The sequence below is a fragment of the Onychomys torridus genome, chromosome 23, assembly GCF_903995425.1.
Source record: "Onychomys torridus chromosome 23, mOncTor1.1, whole genome shotgun sequence".
Classification (NCBI taxonomy): domain Eukaryota; kingdom Metazoa; phylum Chordata; class Mammalia; order Rodentia; family Cricetidae; genus Onychomys; species Onychomys torridus.
Genome location: NC_050465.1, coordinates 3,601,525 through 3,626,384, shown reverse-complemented (window position 1 = coordinate 3,626,384; position 24,860 = coordinate 3,601,525). Strand labels below are relative to the sequence as shown.

Below are 24,860 nucleotides of genomic sequence, written 5' to 3'. Positions count from 1 at the left end.
TTTCATAACTTGATGTGTATGTCAGTGACTCTAAAAACAATATTAAAATGTGGCTTGAAAGTGTTTGTGCCATTTTAAAATTAAATTTAAAGTTAGCATACAGAGTAATGGATAGCATCATGCCATTTTCATGCATATGTGTCATTCAGCTTTGCCCTTGGATACCCCAGTCCTCACCCATCCTACTATGCCCTTCGCATCTATTTGCTCATCCTCTTCCTTCCAAATAGCTAACCCCCCTTCTGCTTCATGTTACACGTATCTGTCTCTTTCCCCACCCCTTCCCTTCAGGCCACTCCCTCCCCTTCCAAGTTACCTTTTTTATTTTTATGTTCTACACAAACTTACATACACATGGGGCAAAGAAGAGGAGATATACACATACATACACACAAATTTAAATCCAGATCATAGTTTGGAAGTTGCATGCAATTATGCCATAGGTATACACATCCACATTAATAGGACACCTGTATAGAATTTTCTATTAACCAGAAAGAGATTCCAGATGCAGCTAATGTAAACATGAAATCACAACTCAGTAAAGAATTTCTTTTTTGTTGTCTCAAGGTGGACCTTTCTTCATGTGCTCACAGAGAGAAAGCATACCCTGGAAAGTGGCCTTCCCTGGTGACAGTTAATCCCGCCAATGAATACCATGTTGGGCATCACAGGTCTGGGGAACTCTAAGACAAAATCAGTGCATAACAACCAAATGGATACTTGACTGAAGAGGTCATACATAGTTACTGCGGTCTGGAGAACTTCAGAGGCAATTCCTATGGCAGTTTTGTAAACAAAGGGACAAACTGAATGTTCCACCTTATAGACAAGATAGTTCCACACTCTCTCCTTGAAAGTCATGGTGTCTGTGAGTTTCAAGAGAACTCTGGGAACATAAGAAAGAGGACTGGGGCACTGAGCACCATCATCAAAAAAATAACAAAATACTCCTCCAGTGAAGATCACTGATGGGAGTGACAAGTACTTGGCCACAGTTAAGCCATACACATCGAAAGGATCCAGGAACCAGCATCAAAAGAACTCTGCTTCAAGTACTTCACTAACTTCTTGTCATTAAACAAGTTCCAACACTGTGAAAATACTAATTCGAGATACTTGCTGGCTCTGTTGTGTAATACAGAATAAAAGGTTTCTTCCCAAGGTCTCCACTGGGAATCACTAAAAACCTTGAACTCACGGTCCAGATCTTCCAGAGAGTGAGAAGTTGAGTACAACTTCACTGTCAAATTCAGGGATTTTCCCAGTTGCCAACTCACCTCTGCCACCATCTCTTGCCCTCTTTGGGCAAGTTTCTCCACATCCATCTGCATGGTGAACCAATGGCTCCCATCCATGGGTACCTGTAGATGTAACCGTCTTGTTAAATAAGAAACACAGAGCCAATTGCAGAGTTAAAAGCCAAGAGGTCAGAGCAATAGCTGAGAGCTGAAAACCTTACCCTTCACTGCTGCTCTGTCTTTCCTCTCTGCAAATGACTTACTTCTTGTATCCTGTCTTTTATACAGACTTTCTGTTCTGCCTTCTCATTGGTTGTAAACCCAGCCACATGACCTCCTCATCACTGCCTGTCTGTACAGACCTCCAGGTCTTCTATGGTTGGTATTAAGATTAAAGGCATGTGTCTCCATGCTGGCTGTATCTTTGAACACAGAGATCCTGCCTAGCTCTACCTCCCAAGTGCTGGGATTAAAGGCACGCACCACCACCGCCCAGCTTCTGCTATGGCTTGCTCTGACCCCAAGGCAACTTTATTAATATACAAATAAAATCACATTTCAGTACAAATAAAATATCACCACAGGTACCACCAGTAGCTTGCCTGCCTGGGCAAAGCCAGAGGTGATCAGTAGACACACACACAGAGGAAGGGAGGCTGGGAGATCTGCAGGAGCCATGGGAGAAGTGCAGCACAGGGAAATCCAGCTGCTGATACTCTGGACTGTTACAACACAGACAGAAAAGCAACTAAAGGTGTTTGTATATGTTACAAACACCTTTAAGTTTTAAGTATCACTGAAGTTAAATTCAGTGGTAACGATTCACACAAAAGAATAATGATGACTTTCACTGGCTGAAATATCTACTTGTGTATTTTTCTGATAATGACAGTATGATCTTTGCCTTGGAAAGATTATGTCCTCTATTGAAAAACCAGTTTTGAAAGAGTAATAAAACTATTTGTTTGGATTTTCAGAATTCAGAGTTTACTGCCTATAAGGATTCTCTGTATATATCATGTGTTTGTTTTAACATCATAAGAAGGTAGACAGTGAGAAATGAGTTAGTCAAGACGAAGAGGTGTAAAATGCTAGAGAAGGTCCCAGGAAAGCCAGTCCCTCACTAAAGGACACTGTGTTAGGCAGGGCTGGGACAGAGCCAAACCAACTCTACCTTGCTCTTGCAGGGGTGGCAACTTCACAGATCTGAGATTGCAAGAGACATGACTGATAAGCACCGAGCTTGGGAACATTGTCCTACTTACTGCAGGACTCTTGTAAACCAATCATCTAGGCACCCCCTATACTAAAAGCAGCATCTCTGAAATACTGGCTATTTGATAGTCATGGAAAGATTCCTTTCTTTCCTTCAAGGAAAGGATGACTATTTCTGAGCCTGGCTTCTGAATTGTCATCTAGACAGAAGATGGAAGTGTGTTGAGCCTCTGAACTCTGATAAGCCTCTAAGCCTTCCAATGATGATGGCCAGGTTTCTTTGCTCCAGGTACAACAGCCAGAGGCTCTTTTTTGCTGAAGACTTTAAGATCCTTCTAACTTAGAACTTTGAGATGTCACCTCAGATTCAGAACAGAAATGTTGCCAGGTTCTCAAACAGGTGATGATAACAAACCTGGACGGGAACCAGACTTCATCCTGGTATTGAGTCATCCATCAGTCAGGACATTTGGCAATGTACTTTCATGTTTAACTAAGAACTCTAATCTCTCTTATCTCTGACTGAACAGTAGTCACGCAAACTCTTTTGCTTGAGTCCAAAACAGTGCTGCTCTGGGTCTTCTCCCAGCACATAGTGTGGGTTCAGCTGCCAGGCAGGTGATACAGCACCTGTGGTGAGAATCTCAGAGCAACGAGCAATGACTGCTGCCTGGTCAACTGAGTCCATCACCAGCAATCTCATGTTTTCTATCCTCTGTGTTTTCTATTTTATAGGAGCTCTATTATTGGTGGTAAAATAATAATAAATTTGAGTTGCTCTTGATTTTCCTTAACCCAGGTAGCTTTGTGAAGCACTGGTGTAAAGCACTGGATAGATAGCATGATCCTCTTTCCTGTTACAGGATGTGCTGACAGATGAGATGTCACGTCTGGCTAGAGTCTTTTCAAGGATTAGCTATTCTGAATCCTCTTCTTAGTTTCCTGGTGGTAACATCCTCCTCCCCTCTGGCTACCGCGTTACTGACTCCATTCCCCAACTTGGAGCTAACTGATATCACAGGAGAGGGCACCTGCACACAGCCCATCATAAGCATTTTATGACTGGATTTCACACATTCCCAGTGGAAATTTGGTACTCTCATCACAACAGAAGACCAAAATGGGATGAGGCGGATACTTCTCATACGTGACCCCTATGCATCCACTGTATGATCATCAGGCTGACCAAAATGGCTTTGGAAAAGAAGCCCTTCACTCTGCATCCCTCTTTGTGATAAACAAACTCACTAATCTACCATTTGCCCTTCTTTCCTCTTCAAAAATTAATGAAGCAACTGAGCACCCATCTCTACCTGCATTGGTCTTTATGTTCTCTTACCAACAAAGTTATGATCATATATTAAAATGTTCCCACCTCTTTCCTTGGTTGTAAGGAAGAGGAGAATATAGAATTCTTACTGCAGTCATCTTTCTGTAAACTTTAAATATCACTGATTCAGCCCACCCCTCACCAGGATGTAAAACATCAAAGTGGGACTGTTGTCTTTATGGATTGGAAAGAGATGACACCTCCCACCTTGACAAACCTACAAACTGTGGAGATACCACTACTCCTGTAACTCACACTACGGTCTTTGAGGTAGAAATATGAGTTTTGAGGATGTAAGATGGGATGGGAGCATTGAGTACTATCATCAATATAGAGGCAAAGACTCAGCTGAAGCCCATGGACGGGAGTGGAAAGTACTTGGCAAAAGTTAAGTCACACAGATTGAAAGGATCCAGAAACACAGCCCCCAAACAACTCTGCTCTAGGTGCTCTAATAACTTCTTGGGTTCCAGACACTTTATTTATAGAAAGTCAGATTTGTAGTTATGCCATATCCATGCTGTGTACCAAAGAGTCTTCATTTGTGCAAAGCCAGACCTCTCTTTATGTGCTAAAGGAGAGATAATATAACTTGGAAGGTGGCTTTCAGTGATTGGATATTTTTTGTCTCAACCATTGGTCCCAAATAACCAACTCAGAGGCTGAATATTAATTATAAATGCTCAGCCAATAGCTCAGGCTTGTTACTAGATAACTCTTACACTTAAGTTAACCCATAATTCTTATTTATGCTTTGCCATGAGGTGGAACCTTTATTAGAATGGCAGCTTCATCCCCTGCTCCCTCTGTGTCTGGCTGGAGACTCCTGACTCCACCCTTTTCCTCATCATCCTTAGTTTGGTTGCCCTGCCTATACTTCCTGCCTGGCTACTGGCCAATCAGTGTTTTACTAAACCAATTTGAGTGACAAATGTTTACAGTGTACAAGAAGGATTATTCCACAGCAGCTTTCCCTGGTGGCAGTTGATCCTGCCAATGAAGACTATGTTGGGCATCACAGGTCTGGGGACCTCCAACACAAAGTCAATTTATAACAGCCAAATGGACACTTGACTGAAGACGTCATTCACAGTCGCTTAGGTCTGGGAAATTTCAGAGGCAATTTCTACAGCAGTTTTGAACAGGCTGGGGTAAAATGCATGCTCTGCCATGTGTGGTGGTTCCACACACTCCCCTTGAAAGTCATGCTGTCTGTGAGTTTCAAGAGAACTCTGGGAACATAAGAGAGGGTGCTAGGACACTGGGTACCATCTTCAAGAGAGTGACAAAATAATTTCCCTGCTGAAGACCACAGACGGGAGCGACAAATACTTGGCCACAGTTAAGCTGCACTCATCGAAAGGATCCAGGAACACAGCATCAAAAGAACTCTGCTTCAAGTACTCCACTAACTTCTTGTCATTAAACAAACTCCTACAATGTGAAAAACACAATTCAAAAAAAAAAAAAATCACTGGATGAACGTTGTAATAGAGAAAATATGCTGCTGGTTTTCCAGTGAGCATCCATAAAAACTTTGAACTCTTCATCTAGATCCTCCAGAGTATGAGAAGTTGAGTACATCGTCACTCCTCAAATTCAGGGATTTTCCCAGTTGCCAACTCACCTCTGGCAAAACTGCTACCACCTCATGCCCTCTGTGGATGAGTTTATCCACAACCATCTGCATGGTGAACCAGTGGCTCCCATCCATGGGCACCAGCAGCAGCCTGCCTGGGCAAAGCCAGAGGCCAACAGCAGACACACACACAGAGGAAGGGAAGCTGGAAGGTCTGCAGGAGCCATGAGAGAAGCAGAGCCCAGGACAGTCCAACTGCTGAGACTCTCAGTTCTTCTTACACAAATGGAGAAGTACAAGTACAAATGCCCCCAAGGAGAGTGATTTCATATTTGCATATTAATAAAAATGTAATACCCACTGCCAGTGATTGAACTCAGAAGATCAATAATTAATAAATTGTAATTGCCAAGATACTTATGTGTTCCTGATAAGAATAGCTATGTTCTTAGCTATAGAGAGAATTATGTTCTGCAATATAAGAAGTATTGAGACAGAATTTTAGTCAATGATCTTGGACTCTGAGAGCTCAGGAAGATTAAAGTGAAAGAAAATTTGAAGAGACATTGCCTTTTTGGAGGTTCTCCAGAGTAATTATTGGACAGTGTGTTCAGAGTAATGAAAACTCTCTGCTCAGATACAAGTTGGCAAACAGCTTCCAGGGAAGTTCTGAGGGATGTTCCTTCCTGACCTGGCTGGCAGTGGCATTGTTTGTCATAAGCAGCTCTGCCAGGGGTAGGCACTGCTGCTTGCTCTGGCCTTTTTGCAGCAGGATTCTTCTGTTCTTCCCTGATGCAATCCTCTCTTCATGGTAATGGAACAGTAACTAATGCACCTGGCATATGCAGCTGGTAACAATGAAAGACCCTGCCACAAAAGAAGTGGATGGTGAAGATGAACACTCAAGCTGTCAGGGAGAAAATATGTACCAGGTTTCCAACATCCCACTTGAATTTGTCCTGTCACCATCGGCATCCTGTGGTCCCCATTGTAGCTTGGGTCTCATCATCATAACTTCATGTGATAGATGCTCAGAGTCTCCAAGTAGAAAATCTAACCTTGCTGTACTTTGGCTGGTCTCAGTAGCTTTCTTGAGTCTTGGTGAAAACCTCCAGGATTCTCACTCTTGCACATTTCTTTCCAAAAACAACAAACAAACAAACAAACTAAACACTACCTTGTAGACAATGTCATCAAGTTGCTCAAGATGTAGCCTGACCCCTTTGGACGATGTTGATCAGCTTCTGTGTACTGACCCAGAGGGAAGAAACCGTTAAAAGCTCCTCAAGAGACAGTGACAGAGAGGGAGAGAGAGAGAGAGAGAGAGAGAGAGAGAGAGAGAGAGAGAGAGAGAGAGCAGAATACTTTCAAACACCTTTCATTACACTGATACCAACTCAGAAGAAACAGAAAATTAAAGGTCCATATTCTTGGTGAACACAAACGTAATCCTCCCCAATGAAATGAAAATTCAACAATACATCAAAAGAATCATCCACTACAATGGTTCATTTTGATTGTTCATTTGGTTGGATTGTTAAAATCACCAAGGAAATATGCATTTGGATGCGTCTACAAGGGTGTTACCAGAAAGGCTTAACTAGGAAGGAAGCCCCACTCTGAGTATAAACGGCACCTTCAAATGGGCTGGGGTGTGGGTCTGAATGCAAAAGAGAAAGTGAGCTGAGCATGGGCATTCATCTTTCTCTGCTCCCTCTTTGCAGACAGTGTGGGCTAGCCGTCTCACGTTCCTGCCACCACAACTGGAATTGCCTTGACCACTAAGTTTTTCCCATGATGATGGACTATCCCTCCAACTATGAGCAGAAAATAAACTCTATTTTGCTTAAGTAGCTTTGGTTAAATATTTAATGCAATAATGAGAAAATAACTAATCCAAAAATTAGTATCAAGAAGGCGGGCATTGCTACGACTGACTGACTATGCAATTGGAAAGCCTTTGGAAGTGGTTTGAAACAAGAATTTGGAAGCAGGGGCATCATAATCTAAATTGCTCTCAGCATCACTGTCTTCCACCCTCCTACAAATGTGGCCCGTTCTTCCATTTGATTATTGTGAAGATCTAATAATGAGCCAGGCACTGGGAAGTTTGCTGGGGTGCCATAGTTTACTTTCGATTGCTGTGATAAATACCATAATTAAAAGCAATTGGGGAGTAAAGGGTTTATTTCGTCCAGCTTACAGTTCATCAGAAAGGGAATTCAGGGCAGGAACTTGAGACACAGAAGCAGAGACCGTGGAGGAACCCAGATTACTGGCTTCTTCTGTGTGGCTCACTCAGTTTGTTTTTTATAAACTCTCCAAAGGTGGTACTGCCCATAGCGGGCTGGGTCCTCCCACATCAATCATTAATCAAGAAAATGCTCCCCTCTACTTGCCTTCAGGCCAATCTTATAGAGGCATTTTCTCAATATTGGTTCCCTCTGGAAAGACACAAGACCCTAGTCTGTGTCAAATTTACAAACAAAACACAAAAACTAGCAAAAGAAAAACCTAACAAGCACATTGGCACATGGGTATATAATTGCCTAGAAGGTAAAGTGTTGTTTTTAACAAAATCTCAATTATTTGATTTTACCAATAAAGACTTGGGAGCCAGATGCTGGGGTGAAAACCTGCTAGTCAGAGAGGCAGAAAGAGCACCCGGCTGAACTTCCTCCTCCACCGACGTCCCAGAAAGAACTCCTCTCTTCTGCTGGCTCAAACAAACAAACAAAAAATCTCAAACTGATTGTCCTTCCCTTCTACTTCCTGTGTGTCTCTCTATCCATCATCCTGCCTCTCTCTATTATTCTCTGTGGATTTTTACGATCACTTCCTATCAACTAGTTGCTCGCTGTGTCTCATAACCTATGGTCAATTTTATTTAATCCTGTTTACTATATTCAAGCAGAAAGCTCCTGGATTAAAGGTATGTGATGAGTTGTGGGGGGGGGGGTGCTGGGAGGAGAAGAGGGAGAGGAGGCTGCAGCTGGGATATAAAATCAATCAATCAATAAATTTATTTTAAAAAATAGTGCTGTTAGAGCTGAGCCATACCAGAACTAGAAACAGGTTTTTTTCTAGTAAATAATGCAATCTCAGGGTTCATAGTGAGATCAAATATCCTGCAACAGTAAGGCCTCCTGAATGTGTGAATCTCACTTTACAGAGGTTGGTCTTAGGTCAGGGAATAAAAATTTGAGGTATATGTGCAATTTTAAAGAGGGGAGGGCAATGAAGTAGGATTAGGTAAGGTGGAGCAGCCAACAGACAAGAGGGCAGAAAATGATGCAGCCAGGAAAGAAAAGTGAAGAGGGGGTTGCTAGAAGCAAAGTGGCCCACAGATTGCAGTCCTGAGAGCCGAATGTCCTCCCTGTAGGTGGAGTTTTCCCATCCCTGGAGCCACTTCCAAACTACCACACAGAAACTTACATTAATTGTAAATGCTCAGCCAATAGCTCAGGCTTATTATTTGATAAGTTTTGGATCCCCAATTACTGGATATCCACTGCCTCTGATATAATAAGCCAACCAAACCAAATTAATAAACCCAGGTTTAATGAGCAGAACAAAGCAACTCCTGGGAGACAGGAGGTCAGGAGAGGAATTACATGGCAAATATGGTTACCAGGTCTTAAATAGCCTGTAGGTGTGGTCCTGAGCAGCCACAAGGAGGGGCTGACGTACATGGGCTTTCTCAGGAACAGAGTTGGGAGGGGCCAGCTCCAGGAGATATCCCCAACATTACTAGTCAGCTCTTGCATTTTAAGCTAACCCATATTCCTTATTTACACTCTGCATTGTGGCGGTACCTTTATTAACATGGCGCATTCATCTCCTCCTTCCTCTGTGTCTGGCTGGTGACTTCTCTGACTTTGCCCTTTCTCTTCCCAAAGTTCTCTGTGTCTGGCTATTCTGCCTTACTTCCTAGATACCAGCCTATCAGCTTTTTATTAGCCAATGGGAGCAATACATATTCACAGTGTACAAAAGGATTATTCCACAGCATCACCCTGCCCATGTCCTGGCCCAGACCTCTTTTCCTAACCCATCTTTGCCTGCAGTCCTTTCTTCCCAACATTCCCTGAGCTTTCTAGCCACACCAGTCTTCCTCAAACGTTCCAAATACAAATCCCTTGGTCTGACATTCACTTTGACTGTCCAACCCCTGACCCACAGCTCCCTCCATCCTTATTCTTGTTCTTCAGCTCTCAAAATCTCAGCTGAAATGAAAATTAGGTTTCTCTATTTCCTTCATTAATGTCTTGATAGAGGTTGGGTGACAAGGAAGATACAAGTAGATACAAGATACAGAGGACGCGAAGTAGCCTCCCATCCAAGTGCCCAGGCTAGGTAGATCGTTTGGAAGGAAATCTGTGTGCACACATGCCTGCATGCTTATATATAAACTGCTTAAGGTTGATAGAGATTAAATAACGATTGAGGACGATGTAAGGTTCACAGAACGTACAACATTTTCACAAGTTTTGTATTGGATATATGCTTGAAAGAAAAATGATTTTAAGGTCCCTTTGAATATTCCAGAGCAGAGAATATATAAATACATATTCCATTTAATTGGTGAAAGCTCTAGAAACATATAGCCCCAATGTGTTAGTCTTTAAATTTGCAGGTTGTAATAAACATAACTTACAAGTAGACTAGAAAGTGAGCATAGTCTCGCTGCCCTACCCACAATCTCTTTAGCAACAACTACATTGCCCATAAATCTCCGCGTGGCGCGAAGCATCCTGGGAAATGTAGTCCTCATATGGGGGGGGGAAATCACTTTCCGGAGACCCGCCCTCGCCGGCATGGCGGTACCGGTTCGGAGCGAGTTCGTTTACTCTGTGTTGTGGCCGGGGCGGGGGTCTGGGCTATAGGCAGTAAGTGGAGCTGGGGAACGGGGGCGCAGGGAGGGCCGAGGGCAGCGTAGGGGCGACGCCGGCGGCCTGTAGCCAGACGCCCGGCCTCTCCTGGCGGCGCGTCAGGGGTCGGGCCTCGGGGACGCACGCCTGGTTGCGCTCCTGGGCCCTGGGCGTCTTGGTGGGCGGGAAGGCCTCTGTGCTATGGCACGACGGGAGTCCAGCTCGCGAGCTCGAGGCCTGACTCGCGAGTTCCATTCCTTGAGCTTTTCTTCAGAAGACCTTGTGGAAAAGGGGAACACCTGCATTTCGGCCCTTCCTGTTACTTAGAAAGTGTCCTCCGCGTTTCCCCGCAATTTCCCCTCTGCCACACGAGAAACAGCAGGTTCCCGCAGCTCCCCGGTAACTGGTATTGATCTTTGGATGCGTTGGGAGGCTCTAATGGCCGGAGTCTGTCTTCCTTCAGGTACTTACTCCAGACTCGCTAGTTTGGTGCCAAAGTGCCGAGACTACTGTCGAGATGATTAACGCGATAGGTTTAATTCACTGAAACTGTGGTCTGATACAGTATATGAAGACATGGGAGAAGCTGAGATTTCAGAGAGTTATTGATGATCCTAAGGTTGCTGCCGACTTTCTTTTTTTCTCATTTAGTGATGTGGAATCCAAGAATAGTTATCAGTTCCTGTGGACCATGCCCTTTGAACTTAGTACTGGCTAAACTACCCTTATAAAACATGTGCAGCGACAGTTTACATAGAAGTAAATATTAGCTAGGCAGGTTAATTAGGACCCCTGTAGGTATGAAAGAGAAGTCAGATCTTGCTATCTCCAAAACACAAACTACTGTATTTTCTGAAGAACAGTTTAACAGAACAAGGAAGATTGGGGGTTCGTTTTAAGAATAAAAGCACTTATGTAACATGTCATTTTCTTTAAAGGATAGTATTTGGTTCCACAATGTTTGGGAACCTATTTGAAGAGGATTATTCCAGTGTGTCAAATAGTCAGTATGGAAAAGGGAAGAAATTAAAGACTAAAGGGTTGGAGCCACCTGCCCCTAGAGAATTCACCAATTTAAGTGGAATCAGAAATCAGGGTGGAACCTGTTACCTCAATTCCCTTCTTCAGACTCTTCATTTCACACCTGAATTCAGAGGTATGCTATGTTACATGCATTTGAATAATAATATATACCATGGATTTTATATGTGATTAATTATGTAAAAAACATAAAAGAGAAAGTATTTTAAAGGTGGATTCACCAATATGTGTTCATTGTCACAAAGTAAGACATGTACTGGCAGTTCTCCAAAGAAAATTGTGAAGCCTAAGTTTAAAAAATCTATTCTGTGTAGTGATTGTAATGTTTCATAACAAAAAAAGGCAAAGTTTTTCTAATTCCCATAATTTAAAAGACAGCATAATGACAGTTCTCCCATTTTTCTCCACTGTAACGAACACTTAAGTCATGGTTACTCAAAAAGCCTTGACTTCTGCAGTGGGAAGAGTTGTCAGATTATTTACACACATCTGTACTTATTTGCATTTCTGAAATTCAGAGAGCTCTGATTCTGAGCTGATCTGTCCTGAATTTGTTTGGCCTCAGAACCTGACCTCGGTGAAGCTTCTTAGGAATTTCAGTTCTTCTCAGGAGGGTGACTATATTCATTATATTCATTAATCTAATTAACCAGTATTGTCTGTCCCAGGCTATAGTGGGAATGAAAAGTAATGTACAAATTCCTCCTTCATCCTAAAATCTAGAGATTATGAATCTGAAAGACCGAAAAGAAACAAACCCACTCAGATTAGCTATATTAAATGGGTGTGGGGAGTTACTGTGACGAATGACTATTTCTCCAGAAACCAGATGCTGGAAGGCAGCCGGTCCCCACTAAAGCCTGACCTCTTGCCCTTGTTTCTCAACACGTTTGTTTCCTTCCCCTCTCTCCACTCCAGCTTCCTTCATTAGGGTCTCAGCATCTGTTCTTGATTCCAGCATGAGCCTTGTTTGGCCTCTGCATGATCCTGATTGGGGGACCTAGTGTACATGAATATGAAGCTCATGTCTCCACAGGTTCTCTCGAGGTCAATCTAGTTTGTCTTGTATTTGAATGCCAAGTTCCCACTACCATCCAGCTTATCAGATCTTTGGAAGGTTATTCTGTTGCTCTAAGCTTAGAGAGGCTTCTTTCTCCAAAGATCTAGGAAATATTTGCTGTTGACCACTTCTAGTGGGCCATTCCAGTGGAGTGAGCTAACATTTCAGAATGGTATCTTGTGCTCTTGACTTCAGCCTCTACATAAAGTTGCCTCCCAGCCCTTAGAAGTTTTCAGCATTACTAAGCAGATACTAAGAGGGATAAAGATCTTCCAGGTTTTAATATGGTTGAAGTTAAAAGGCAGCTTGAAGCAGAAAATAGCCGTAAGAACAGACTGAGAGCACTTGGGAGGTGGAGGGAAGAGGAGGATCAGAAGTTCAAGGCCACATGAGTCACTCTCTCTAAACAAAAAGAAGAAAAAGAAACACCTGTAGTCCCAGCACTCAGGAGGTTTAGGCAGGAAGATTAAAAGTTTAAGGCTAGCCTAGGCTGTATAGTGAGACCTTTTTCAAAAAACCAAGAAAGAAAAAGAGAAAGGTGAGGGACAGGGCAGATCATGAAGAATACCAGGAGCTTGAGAGCTGCGGGCCAGCTTCCTCTTGTCTGTTCAAGCATGTAGTTTGACATTGTATTGTGTACTGTGCACTCTGCTTGGCTTAGCATGATCTTGCTGTTGGGGGAGGGTGTATGGTTTGGGAAGGCTGACAGAGTACCGATGGAGGAAAAAAGGGACTTTTGTGTATATATGTCTTTTGTGGGGAGTAGTATTTTAAAGTAAGACTAAATTGAATTTCATTATATGGCTAGTACATTACAGTGAGGAATAATGGGAGATTATTCTAAAAAGCCCTTGAGTGGTTTTGTTCTTTAACCTATAGGCTTTTAGTTTATTTTTCCCAGCCCCAGCACTTAGTGAGAAACAAAACATTCTTAAGAGTAATCACTAGGGCATCAGTGTTTTTCAATAAAGAGACATATTCACCCCATTCATCACTTTACCTCTGGAATGTTTCAAAAAAGAAATCTGGAGGCCAGTGCAGGGGCTGACAACTTCCTTTTTCAAGTAAGATCATTGTCATCTCTTATTATTGGAACTCTAGAAAAGACATTTACACACCAAAAAGCAAAGGATGGGGGGATATTAAGATAAAAGACACCCAGTCTGGCCCTTGACTTGGAAGATTGCTTAGCAGCCTCACATGGGAAAATATTCACCTGTGACATTTTTCTATTTTCTGAGACTCCTCATAACTTTTGAGTCCCATAGCCTAAGGGAGTTGAAACCAGTCATTGTTTGTTTGTTTGTTTTATGTTTATAGAGATTTTGTTTGTTTGGGGGCAGTACCAGGTCTTTGCTCTTGTTAGATAGGCACCTACCCTTGAGCTACGTCCTCTTAGTCTATGGATTTTTAAGGCAAGGTCTTGTTATGTAGACCAAGTAGGCCTTGAACTTGAGATCTTCCTGCCACTGCCCCAGGAATTCTAGGATTAAAGGATGTCCCATAGTGCTTTGCCTGCTTGTATTTTTATGTCCTATGGATCTGTCATACTGATGGTCACATCTCGTACATATGTTCTTAGATCCAGTGGACAACAATGTTAAAAGACTACAAAATGTGTAAATGAAAGGTACAAATATTGACTTAGTCATTTCTAAATCTTTTGCTGATACTGCTTAATGGAGGTCTTGGCTTCCTAAACAATTTTCTAAGATGAAATCATATCATTTACATATCTGACTCTACTTTTTTTTGTTTAGAAGCTTTATTTTCTCTTGGTCCAGAAGAGCTTGGTTCTTTAGAGGATAAGGATAAACCTGATGCAAAGGTACTAAATCTGTAATTTATTGGGTCTTTGAATATTCAGGAAATTTTGGGAATTTTTTTGCATGTGTACATGTGTGTTGTATGCATTCCTGTGATATGCATGTTTGCCTGTTGTGGGAGTGTGCATGTGTATGCATGTGAGCATACATGTGTGTTTGTGCATGTCAGAGGTTGACACCCTCCATCGCTTTCCACCTTATTCATTGAGGCAGAGTCTCTCACTTGTACTCTCACTCCAGCTAATTTACCTAGCCCACTTGTCTAGGGACCCTGGCTCTGCCTTCTGAGAGCAGAGATTAAGGCTTGTCATCACGCTCAGACAGCCTGTAAGTGGGTGCTAGGGATTTGAACTCCAGTGCTCATTCTTGTGTGGCAAGCACATCTCCCTAGCCCAGGAAATGGTTCTTAAGGAAGGAATTAAGGTCCTTATCCATAGAAAACAAAGTTATTTATTACAAAGTATTGTCTTTATTGACAGAAAGTGACTTGCCTCATACTTAATTAGCAATGACATTTTCCTCCAAGAAAGAATGTTTTTTCAAAATGCCATGCTGCTGCTGCTGCTATCACAAACATGTCTCACTTTGCTGTACTTATTTTCAAGGCAAAGGAGAAGCTTGAAAACTATCCATACTAGCTAACCAGAACATCCATTCAGTGCACTTATTTGCAGTAATACATGGGGGAAACCCTAGAGACCAGTATTTTCTCACTTTAGTGTTCTGGAAATACATTAAGGAGAAATTAGTACATTGTCTTGTACATTGCTGTGGTGAAGTTGTTTAAAGCACAGCTCTAATTGTGTTCTTCCTGCTGGAACCTCACTCAGAAGCTCCTTATCACACGCAGGCTCAGGACTTCGAAGAATGGTGATTTGCCATGCAGTCTCATGCTTCAAAACCATCTTTATGGCAAAAATAAATGTCAATTTCTTTTCAACCTGTTGCAGAGCAGTGCTTTTGAAGTATATATTTTTAATATCATGGGAGTATAGAATTATCACAGGACTTCCTGAATGCTTACTCTTTCTTTGAGTCTTTAAAGTTGGCCTGCACACTGGACTGTGAGAGGCCCTGCTCTCTGGCCTGGAGCTAGCAGAAAGGGAGGCCAGGTGGAGCCTAGCTTCTGAAGTTTCAGAACTCCAGACTGATCCAAACTATGTCATGGGAGAAAACTCCAGATCACTAAAACCTTTTGGACTGAATTAGAATTTTCAAAGAACTGAATCTTAATTAGTTCTCCCTGTGTAATAAGGGATTTTCTACTGGGTAAGCCAGGAGATAGGAGAAAACTAGTCTACAGCTTTTGAAGCTTCACTCCACACGTGAATACTCACCTGGAAATTCTCACTCTCTCCCCAGGTTCGGATCATACCTTTGCAGTTACAGCGCTTGTTTGCTCAGTTACTGCTCTTAGACCAGGAGGCTGCATCCACCATAGACCTCACTGACAGCTTCGGGTGGACCAGCGATGAGGTAGGAAGGTGCCAGCAGGGAGGCTTCCTGTTCTGTCTCATGTCCTTTAATTTTGTCTCTGCAGCTCAGCCTGTTTGGAAGTCTTTACACATGAATAATTACAAGGCACGCACACGTGGATATTTAGATGCTTACAACTGCCTGTGCCTTGGGGTTAGGAAGAATGTTGTTAATTCAGGGAGAGATACAGGAACTGATTTTTGAAATTTGTACTCCACAATTTTTATGTAGTTTAGTTGAGCTTTGACACCTGTTACATCATTGTTATTTAAAGTGTAGATGTCAGATTGCTCATCAACGTTTCAGTCGTCAGCGATAGTCCATAAACTAGTGGTTGTTCAGAGTGTTGCCCACATTTGGGATGGGCTTCTTGCTTGATCTGGGCACCCTGATGAGAATGCACTGCAGCTAGATTAGTGCTTTGCCTGATTTTTTTCATTTCCTTGTCCTGACCCCTGAATTTAATTTCCTCCACCCTGACTCCTAACTTTTCATTTTCTTTCTATATCTGCTGTAGGGCATGACTCATTTTTCTGTTTGTATTCCTAAAAGGCATTCTACCACATACAGACAAACATCTGTGGCAACAACTGAGGATCTTGCAGTCAGTACTGATGGATTGTTAGTATATCAATACAGACAATACAAGGTCTTATTGTTTGCAGAATAGGTACATTCCTGTAAAGCTCTCTCCTGTGGCCTTCTAACTAGGAGCACTCCTTAATCAGTGGTATAATCCCTATGGTATTAAAGAAGTAGGGCTTGGACTTTGAAGCAGGTAATAGTACATTCTCTAAAAAGCATGCTACATTTCAGGCATAGGACTGATGCTTAGGGTGTATTCCTATACCCTTCCCTTTAAAATTATAACCACTTCATTGAGGTTTATATACCATAAAATCCACTCTTTTAAAGGTATAGTTCAGTGGCTTTTAGTATCTTCACAGAATTGGGCAACAATCACTACTACCATCAGTTTAGATTGTTTTCACTACTCTAACCCCCATGCATTTGCAGTCACTCCCCATTCACTCTTCCTCTGGCTCTTGGTTAGTCCAAAGCCTACTTTTCTGTGTGTAGATCTGCCTGTTCCTGAACATTACATAGGAATAGAGTTATGCATTATGTGATCTTTTGTAACTGATATGTTTCACTTAACATAATGTCAAGGTTCATTCCTTCTTACTGCCCAGTGAACCTCTGCTGTGTGGATATGCCATGTTTCAATGGAGGCTTCTCTTTGTATTTGAGCTTCTACTAAGTTGCTGGCTTCATAATAGTTTTTTTGAAAATTTAGTTTGTTTAGTGATTCTTTGTGAGTTTCACATCGTGCACCCCAATTCTGCTCACCTCTTGGTCCCCTGTATCCTCCCCTTACTCCTGCAGTACCTCCCCACAAAATAAAATAAAATAAAAAATCAAAATGAAGCAAGCAAGCAAACAAAAACAAGATCAAAACAAAAAACAAACAAAACAAAAACCCTCTTCACTTCTCCTTTTTTCCCTGCCTCTCCACCACCTCTTCATTCGTCCTAGTGGCAATGCGAGCCTCAATGTGTAATATAGTACACCCTTTTGTCCAATCAGCTTTATTAGCAAATGTTTATTGCAGTGAGTCATACTGAACCTGCCCTGCCCTTTGCTGGCCCAGGGAAAGATGGCATTGCCTCTCTCTGGACACTGCAGCAAGAGAGCTGGCCCTGACCCTTACAGGAGAGCTAGCCCCTGTACTCAGGAGAGATGGCCCCACCCCTCACCACAGGCAAGGGTGGACTGACCTTGAGTGCCCCCTTGCATGAGGTAGGTAGCCCCAGTGGCCCAGACTGACCAGCTCAGCTACCACCCAGGCCCACAGCCTGGTTTTTTGTTTGTTTGTTTGTTTGTTGTGTGTGTGTGTGTGTGTGTGTGTGTGTGTGTGTGTGTGTGTGTTTAGTGTGTTGAGACAAGATTTTTTTGTGTAGCCCTGGCTGTCTTGGAACTCACTTTGTAGACCAGGCTATCCTCGAACTCACAGAAATCTGTCTGCCTCTGCCTCCCAAGTGCTAGGATTTAAGATGTACACCACCACCACCTGGCTGAAACACTTTTCTTAATTCTTTTATGTTTTGTAAGTAAAGAACTGAACCTGGATGGTAGAAGGTCTTTGAGGTACCTTTGCTAAATAAATGGTTGCTCAGAAACAGACTTTGAAGTTTTTCTTCCCTTTCAAACCGTGATATAGGACACATTTACATCCCCTGGTATCTTATTTTTTTTTAAACTTTTTTTTTTTTAATTATATTTGTGTTTTAATTTTACACATCAGCCATGGGTTCCCCTGTCCTCCCCGCTCCCGCACCCACCCCCACCTTTCTCCCATCCCCTCCCCTCCATTCCCATTACCTCCAGGGCCAAGACTCCCCTGGGGATTCATTTAAACCTGGTGGATTCAGTACAGGAAGGTCCAGTCCCCTCCTTCCAGGCTGAGCAAAGTGTCCCTGTGTAAGCCCAAGGTTCCAAACAGCCAGCTCATGCACTGGGACAGGTCCCGGTCCCACAGCCTGGATGCCTCCCAAACAGATCAAGCTATTCAATTGTCTCACTTACCCAGAGGGCCTGATCCAGCTGGGGGCTCCACAGCTTTTGGTTCATAATTCATGTGCTTCCATTCGATTGGCTCTTTGTCCCTGTGCTTTTCCAATCTTGGATTCAACAATTCACGCTCTTACAGTCCCTCCTCTTTCTCGACAGTTGGACACCTGGAGCTCCACCTGGGGCCTGGCTGAGGATCTCTGCATCCACTTCCATCAGTTATTGGATGAGAGTTATTGGTATCTTATATTTTAAAGGGCAAGAAAAAGATCACCAGTCTCACACTGCTTCAGCTTTCATCCCCTTTACCTGCCACATGTCACATAAACTTATTGTTATATTATTCCCCTGGCTGCTTCTCTTTCTGTACCCTGAATTGTTCCTCTGCCTCCTTTTGGCTTTCCTTAGTGAAGGCAACAGTGACATCAAATGTACCAAGGCTGAAAGACACTTTGCTGTTTCTGTGACACTTTTATGTCAGTGTGATGGGCTCAGTAGCACTTGCTGTTCTAGCTAAGGCCCCCACTCCTCCTGGTACCTTGGCCTTGGCCTTGATTCTCCCTTTCACTGCCCTTCTCTGCCTGCCAGTGGTAGAGCACGTCTTGGAGGTACAGCTTGTTCTGAAAGACTTGATCACACACAGCCAATGACTCCAAATGGATTCAAGTTAAGAGGCAGTTTGAATTTTTCTCAGCAACACTACATTACTCTTGTTTTAGTTGGTTTATGCTTTGAAATACTCATTTCTGATTTCTGCCGTCTCCAGCTGTTGTGATCTAAGTGAGGTTTACCTGTGCACACACTGCTGGCTTACACACTGTCTAAACCTGTCCTGCTCTTTCCTTCTGTCCTCCTGTGACATGGGCAGGTGGGTGTTCTCTCATAATTCAGAGTGCACTTCACCGCCACTGAGGAAATACACACTAAACACTGCCTAGTTATAGTTTTATTTTTATTTACAAATAAAAATAAGTGGTGTTTTAACGTACTTAGTCATCTATACATCTATCCAAAGTTTTTCTTATATGTTTAATTGATAGTATTCTTAAACATCCATTCTTAAAAATTTGAAGTAAAAGTTATATTTAAAAGTCAGCTGTTTTAGCTGGACATTGTACCTGTAATACCAGCAGCACTCAGACTCAAGCAGGAAAATTGTAAATTCAGGGCCAGCCTTGACAACTCAAAGACCTTTTCTCCAAAACAAAAACTATTTCTGTTTTTTAGGAAATGAGACAACATGATGTGCAGGAACTGAACAGAATTCTCTTTAGTGCTTTGGAAACTTCTTTAGTTGGGACCTCTGGCCATGACCTCATTAATCGTCTATACCATGGCACCATTGTGAACCAGATTATTTGCAAAGAGTGTAAGAACATCAGTGAGAAGCAGGTGAGTGGACAGGAGCTCCTTTGCTAACAAATTTTTGTAAATTATAATCCGTACAATGAAATCTACTATGCTTCTTTCACCACATGGGTCCTAGGGATTGAACTCAGATTGTCAGGCTTGGTGGTAGGGACCTTTACCTATTGAGCCTTTTTTACCAGCCTGCAAATTCTTGAAACAGTCTTTATTCAGTGCTCTGATAGATGTTTAAAAAAGGTGGTTTGGGGAAATGTTTACATATAGACATCTCATGAAAGAAGTTAGTGTAAAGACAGTTCACTAGGGAGCTTGAAAGATGGCTCAGTGGCTGAGAATGCTTTCTGCCACTCTTCCGAAGGACCAATGTTCCATTCCCAGCACCTATGTAGGGCTGCTCACAGCTGCCTATAGCTCCAGCTCTAAGGGATCTTCTGGGTTCTGCAGGCTCTGGCATACACATGACCTACACACATACACGGAAAAGAAAGTTAATTGGGGAGGTAATAAAGTCAGGATACCAAAAAAATATTTAATTAACAAATCTCTAATTAAATAGGTTTAGTTTGTTAACATCCTTTAGGAAGTGTATTTGCAGTGTGTGCTTATATTTATATAACATATAAACTGTCATTTAGAGCTGGTACAGTTCTGTTTGAATTATCGCTTTAATTTCTTTGTGATAATACAGATTGCCAATTCAGTTTGACTGGGAATTTGTTTGTGTCAATGAAATCATCTCTGTTGCTTTTCAAGTCCTACTCAGCAAATGGGTTCATTACTGAATATTTAATGAAAATCTCCTGTTATTATGGTAGGAGTTGTAGGAGGTTTCTGTATCTGACTGAATGGAAAATTTAATACCATTTTCCAAATGCATTTGTTGCTTTTTTTTAGAAATAGATGCAAATATATATTAATAAATATGTGTTAAATATATCTATGGTTTTTTCATTCATTCATTCATTCATTTATTTATTCATTCATTCATTCATTCATTTATTTATTTATGTGGGACCTTGAGTTTGAGCCCAGGGCCTTACATAGTTACAAATGCTAGTTGGGGATGAAAAAAAAAATGGTGTATCTGGCCCTTATTACCTGTGCTAGTAGAAGCTGTCTTGGTTAGCCTAGTTTGAAAGTAACTAAAGGTGTCTTCCATGTCTTTGATTGACTGAGCTCTAATGCAGTTATTAACAAAGCAGTGGTAAAACATGTCATACAAAAGCCTATTGTATAAACAGTAACTTTCCATGGAAACAGCATATTGTTAACATGAAGTATTAGTTCTATTACTTAAGAATTTTGTCATGAAGTAAACCTGTGCTCTGCTACTTTTCAGTTTCCATAACAGCATTTATTGCTAGAAATACAATTCAAATGTAGTTTCAGTAGATTGTGGAATACCAAAGAGTGTAGCAAAGACCTTCCCCCAGCTCAACCAGGTGTAGACCCTTCCAATCACCTAGTAACCATGCACATGGTCAAACAGTCCTCTAATGCAGCTCTGCTTGGTAAAGCAAGCTCAGATCTCATAGGAAAACTTTGTAGGCCTCCACAACTCCCCCTTCTTGATATAAAAAAGAGCCCCTCAGTCCCCTCAGATCGACTGTGCCTGTCTTAGGTCATTCTTCTTCATTAATTTTACATACATATGTTTAGGAAACTATCAAGAAGAAAGTTGCCCATCTTTGGCTACCAACCTCTGATAGGAGTGGGTACAGAGCCTAATTCAATTCTAACTCAGGTCCTGACTAAGAGCTTACAAACATCCACAGTGATCTTTATAGCTGCCACACTTCCCTGTAAAGGAGTAGAGGATAATAAAGATGGAATATCCTTATTGGAATGGGTCTAAGGTGACTATAGCAGTCTTAGCTGCACTAAGCCCTTTTCTAAATCAAAACTCTCTCCTTTACAGATATTCAATAAAATTTTCAAGAGACTATTTTGATTCCCAAGAGAAAACAGTCATTTAAAATCACTTCAAAGTTTCCACTCAAGTAAACTAAAACCCATGCTAGTTATAAAGACACTTTTACAAACTAAGTTGATTATGGGAGGCTTATCCCTTTGTGGGAGGCCTACCCCTTTCTAAACAAAAACAGAAGGAGTAGAAACTTCTAGGAAGAAGACAGAAAAGCTCTCCAAATTATGACACCTTCACTTAAGTTTTCCAGAAGCTACTGAGACCATAACATTATATTTTAAGCTATCATAAAAAGTATTCAAATATATCCGAGGGTAAAAGAGTAATAAAAACTTCAAGATGCCTCTAATTTGATTTGGTTTATCTTTTAAAAATTAGTGTTACCTTACTCGTTCAGACTAGATAGCTATTAATGGAGTTATAAAAATAATTCTAATATGAACATCAGTATACACTTTTTTATAAACTTACATTCAACATTTACATTTTTATAAACTTACATTCAACATTTACATTTTTTACAAACTTACATTCAACATTTACACTTTTTCATTCAATATTTATACTTTTTACAAACTTATATTCAAGAGGAAACTTTATAGACCTATTTTACAAACTTATTTGGAAGAATCTCTTAATAGAAATTATACTAGAAAGAATCTTTTTTTAAAAAGATTTATTTATTTATTTTGTACACAGAAGAGGGCGCCAGACCTCATTACAGATGGTTGTGAGCCACCATGTGGGTGCTGGGAATTGAACTCAGGACCTCTGGAAGAGCAGTCATTACTCTTAACCTCTGAGCCATATCTCCAGCCCCTAGAAAGAATCTCTTAATAGAATTAACTTACATTCAAAAGCAAACTCTATAGTAATCATCTAGAAAATATTTCTTAACAGAACTATTAACAAGATAGGAAGTACACAAATCATTTCTAAAGTTTGGAGTTTATAGTCAGCTTTGATATCATTCTGAAAGTTTTCCTGACAGTTTGAAGTTAGAGCCTAATTCATCAGTGGCTCCAAGTTTGACTGAGGGTAAAATTCCCTCTTCTCAATTTTTAAAAGCTGCTTTTTAAGATTATCATGAGCGTTTCAATGATGCCAATGTTTCTCTCTTGCATTTCAAGCACAACCCAAATTTTTTATTTTTTTTTTTTTTATTTGCCTGTAAGTTTTTTCTTTTTTCACACCGAAAGTAATTTCCCAGTGTATGGTTCTCTTTCCCTAGTTTTCTAAAGGATTTCAAAGTGACTTGTTGACAAATGGTATTAACATTTTAATTGCCTTCTGACAGGGCAAGTTGTTCACCTGTTTGTAGTTCTCAAGAGGCAAGCTAAAAAGCTTGTGGAAAAAATAGCATTTTGAGCTGGGAAAAAAAAAAAACTGAAAAAACAGAGTTTGGGGGCAGTGCAGGACCAGTATCTTTTTTACTGGGCTGCCGTTCTTTAATCGTCATGCTGTGATGAACTAATTACATTTCCCATACTGCCTTTCTGGTCCACTGCACTCCCATTTCCATTTACACGGTTTGTGTTCAAGCTTTTGCTTTTACCACGGAAGGTTTCTGAGTCAAGATTTTGCTCTTTTTTGGGAGGGTGGGGGTGTGGGGGAACTGAGGACTGAACCCAGGGCCTTGCGCTTGCTAGGCAAGCGCTCTACCACTGAGCTAAATCCCCAACCCCAAGTTTTTGCTTTTACTACAGGAGATTTCTGTTCTCCCTGAGCTGGCACTGATAGGTGTATTTCCTTCACCTGACACTTTGCCCAGAGCAGGTCACATAAGTCTGCCTGTGCTCATTCCGACAGGTGCTTTGGTGCCAGAAGTAAAGACCCCTCGGGGCTTGCTCCTCGGTCTTACCAGGTCAGTGAAAGAGGATGAAAGTACTTGAAATAAAAGATTTTTCATCCTTTTCAGAGAGATTCCCTCTGGGATAGATCTTTGTCTTGTCCTGGCTTGTCTCCTCCCCCAGATACAGAGTCCCTGTCACTGCTGCACTGCTCCAGCAGCCCCTACCGGGTGCTGCACTGCCTCTGCTGCAGCTCTCAGCTTTCTGCCTGCATTTTCTTGGGCATATCTCTGGCTACAGGTATTCTGGCTGCTGTTTTTCTACTCCTGGCTTAAAGGAGAGACAGGACTAGCAGAGAGGATTTGTCATATTCCAAGAGGTTTTTTTTTTTTCTTCTAGAGCAATTACAGGTGATTTTCTTGTTCTGATAGATTTTCCAGGTGAGTTTAATTTTGCCCTTACAGGAAGAAAAAAACTTGAAAAGGAAAGACCTGAAAAGCTTTCAATTTTTTAGAGAAAGATTACTAAGTTTTTCCCAAGAAAGCTATCAGTTTTTGAGAGAAAGATTACTAAGTTTTTCCCAAGACTTCTGTTCCCTAAATTTGGCTTCATAGCCCAGGAAACTAATTCTGGTGGTATGATGTTTTCATACAGTAACTATGTCAGTCAAGTGAAAAGTTTTATTTCGTCCATATCCATCTTGGGGAAAATTCTTTCCTCTGCTGCTCAGGACTGAAATCTAAGCTATTCACAGGCCAAAAGCTTCCACAGAATCTTTTTCTGCGCGTTTTTCTCATCTTTGATATATTTTCTCTGATTCTTCCCCAGGAGTTTGCATTCATAGACCCAGAGTTGGAAAATCAAGAACATAGTTCCTCTATCCTGTTGCTTATCTTCTCCTAAGTTTTTTTACACTATATTCCTGTATTCTGCCTGATATTTTTTTTTCCTTCTTGCCGTAAGTTTTTTTCTACACTATATTCCTACATTCTACCTTATTTTTCCCCCTTTTTATAGGTAGAAATTAAGAGAGAGACAAGAAAGAAACCTAGAGAGAGAGATATTCCCTGCAGCCTCACTTTTCAACTTCGGCGTTCGGCTGCCTTACTTTCACTCCTGACAATAAAATACTGTCACCTTGTTTTTAATTCCTTATCAGGAATGCCCCCTTACACCCATAATGCCCTGTTCTTGGCACCATTTGTGGGAGCCCAGCTGGAAGACTGACTCCCACATTTTATGACAGGGAGGGATAGGAGATATTAGATAGAAGGACAGAGGGAAGAGAAACAGATAGGAACACAGGACAGCTCGGGAGGGCCTGGATCCTTATCTTCTGACCCCTTCTGTCTCTTCTAAAGGCTATTTATAGGAATTCCAAAGAGTGGAGCAAAGACCTCCCCCTAGCTCAGCCAGGTGTAGACCCTTCCAGTCACCTAGTAACCATGCACATATGTGGTCAAGCCATCAATCCTCTAATGCAGCTCTGATGGGTAAAGCAAGCTCAGATCTCACTAGGAAAACTTTGTGGGTTCCCACAGTAGATATAGGAGATTTCCTTTTTA

The 24,860-nt window shown here is 41.6% G+C and overlaps 1 protein-coding gene and 2 pseudogenes across 10 annotated transcripts in view; 1 reads left to right on the top strand and 2 right to left on the bottom strand.

The window, feature by feature from the left end:
* Positions 1-582: 582 nt before the first annotated feature.
* LOC118573366 lies at positions 583-2,909 on the bottom strand (annotated as a pseudogene).
* Positions 2,910-2,958: 49 nt separating this feature from the next.
* On the bottom strand, positions 2,959-5,592 carry LOC118573365 (annotated as a pseudogene).
* A 4,567-nt stretch (positions 5,593-10,159) lies between these two features.
* Positions 10,160-24,860, top strand: part of Usp40 (ubiquitin specific peptidase 40) — an 82,619-nt gene continuing 67,918 nt past the window's right edge. For 2 of the 10 annotated variants that reach the window (XM_036172808.1, XM_036172810.1), the window contains exons 1-5: positions 10,324-10,699; positions 11,175-11,392; positions 14,098-14,165; positions 15,526-15,639; positions 19,438-19,602. In XM_036172808.1, the coding sequence (XP_036028701.1) occupies positions 11,194-11,392; positions 14,098-14,165; positions 15,526-15,639; positions 19,438-19,602 (546 nt within the window). In that variant the 5' untranslated portion in view covers positions 10,324-10,699; positions 11,175-11,193. Of the gene's footprint in view, positions 10,255-10,323; positions 10,700-11,174; positions 11,393-14,097; positions 14,166-15,525; positions 15,640-19,437; positions 19,603-24,860 lie in introns of those variants that run through there. The other 8 variants (XM_036172806.1, XM_036172807.1, XM_036172805.1 and 5 more) reach the window with 6 other exon arrangements.